Source organism: Echinops telfairi, unplaced genomic scaffold, assembly GCF_000313985.2.
Source record: "Echinops telfairi isolate 266 unplaced genomic scaffold, ASM31398v2 ScPeMD7_2291;HRSCAF=2852, whole genome shotgun sequence".
In the NCBI taxonomy this organism is placed as follows: Eukaryota; Metazoa; Chordata; class Mammalia; order Afrosoricida; family Tenrecidae; genus Echinops; species Echinops telfairi.
In genome coordinates, this window is record NW_022106189.1 from 29,527,522 (window position 1) to 29,529,235 (window position 1,714).

At 56.5% G+C, this 1,714-nt stretch overlaps 1 protein-coding gene across 1 annotated transcript in view; it reads left to right on the plus strand.

The window, feature by feature from the left end:
* Positions 1 to 1,714, plus strand: part of CDH5 (cadherin 5) — a 32,780-nt gene that overhangs the window by 15,231 nt on the left and 15,835 nt on the right. Inside the window, exons 3-4 of the mRNA XM_045293906.1 lie at positions 347 to 609; positions 1,484 to 1,648. Coding sequence (XP_045149841.1) covers positions 347 to 609; positions 1,484 to 1,648 — 428 coding nt within the window. The remainder of the gene's footprint in view (positions 1 to 346; positions 610 to 1,483; positions 1,649 to 1,714) is intronic.

A 1,714-nucleotide genomic window follows, 5' to 3' on the forward strand; every position in this document is an offset into this window, starting at 1 on the left:
TCTTTGGAGCACATCACAGGACTGACATGCCAAGAGTCTAGGCTTTGTACATGGAAAGTGCCAGCCCTGCCACCAAGACAAGAAAGGCCACCACTAAGGGGCTCAGGCATGGGGGGGACAGGTGTGGGTACCCAGCGCTCTTGCCCCAGAGCACGTAGCCGGCACCTGGGCCTTGAGTGGTTACTCTTCCTTCCTCAGGGGTGCCCTGGCCACCCCCTTGCCCAGGGCCCCTGGAAAGTGTGGGACCCTGGAGCTGAATGAAATGAAGGATGTGATGCCACGTGATTGCTTTGCCCCCCACAAGGCTGACAGAACCGCCCCCCACTCCACCCTCTCCCCACTGAAGCGCCTGGCCCCTGGCCCAGTCTCCTCAGAAAACAGAACCACCTTGTCTCCCCTTCTGGGGCCTTCTCTCTCCCACCGGCTCTTATCCAGGAAGTGGGGACTGGGATGGTGGTCAGGGGACAGCACCCCAGGATTCTTTCTCTGCAGGAACTTCGGTCATCCGTGTGACAGCGGTGGACGCAGATGACCCCACAGTGGCAGACCACACCTCTGTCATGTACCAGATCCTGAAAGGAGATGACCACTTTGGCATCGATGAATCCGGTCTGTGGGATTTGCCCTTGTGGGCATGCACCACCTGGGTGTGGGGGAGGGGAAGACACACCCCAGGTTCAGATGCTGAGGGACGCCTAGGCTGGCAGGTGACACCTACATACTCAAAGGTTTGCCAACCATGGAGTCACACGGCCCAAGAGGTCACCAGCCTCACACATTAAGATAAGGTACCTGGTGGAGGAGAAGGAAGCAGGTGCCCAAGACATGGACTCAAGTTCAGGAAACAAAACCAGGACCTTGCTACCCAAGCAGTGACAGGAGGGGCAGTAGAGAATGCTGTTTGGCCAGTCTGGTTTCCACACTCAGCTCTGCCACTCACCACCTCCAGAGACCTTGGCCAGTCCACTATCGCCTGTAAATCTTAGTTTCCCCACCTAGGAACTGGACACATAGATATTCATTCATCTTGCATGATGGCTGTGGTGTTTGAGATAACGTGGCCCCAAGCCACTATTCAGTCAAGGTGACTTAAGAGGAAAACTCGAAAGACTGAGTTGTAGGAGCCAGACAGAAGTCCAGCTGGCCAGACCTGGACACACCGTGAAATACATAGCATAGACACCACCGTTATCCAACGGTGCAGCAAGGCAGGCACCGCTAATCCATCACCACACTCTTTCACCCTGAGCCTAGTGTGGCGACAGGGGTTTTCTCAGGACAATGGTCTGCTTGGCCAAGACCAGGGTTGGTCAGCTTGGGCCCAGCACTGCGGTAGTGGGCTTAGGCCAGTGGTCTCAGCCCTGGCTACACGCGAGCGTCACCTAGGGAGTTTTTAAGTCAGGTTCTCCGGGGTGGTCCCCAATGTCTAGGTCTTTGCAAAGCTCCCCAGGTAACATCGGTCCTGCTGGGACATTTTTTGCAGGAGTAATTTTCACGAAAACCTCAAACTTGGACCGGGAGACCCAGGCCAGATACGAGGTCGTGGTGGAGGCACGTGATGCTCAGGGGCTCAAGGGGGACTCAAGCACGGCCACCGTGCTGGTCACTCTGAAAGATGTCAACGACAACTTCCCCATCTTCACCCAAAGTGAGCTCCTCCCCTGGGGGCCCAGAGGGCGGGGAAGGGTGGAGGGTGTGTGTGTGTGTGTGTGTG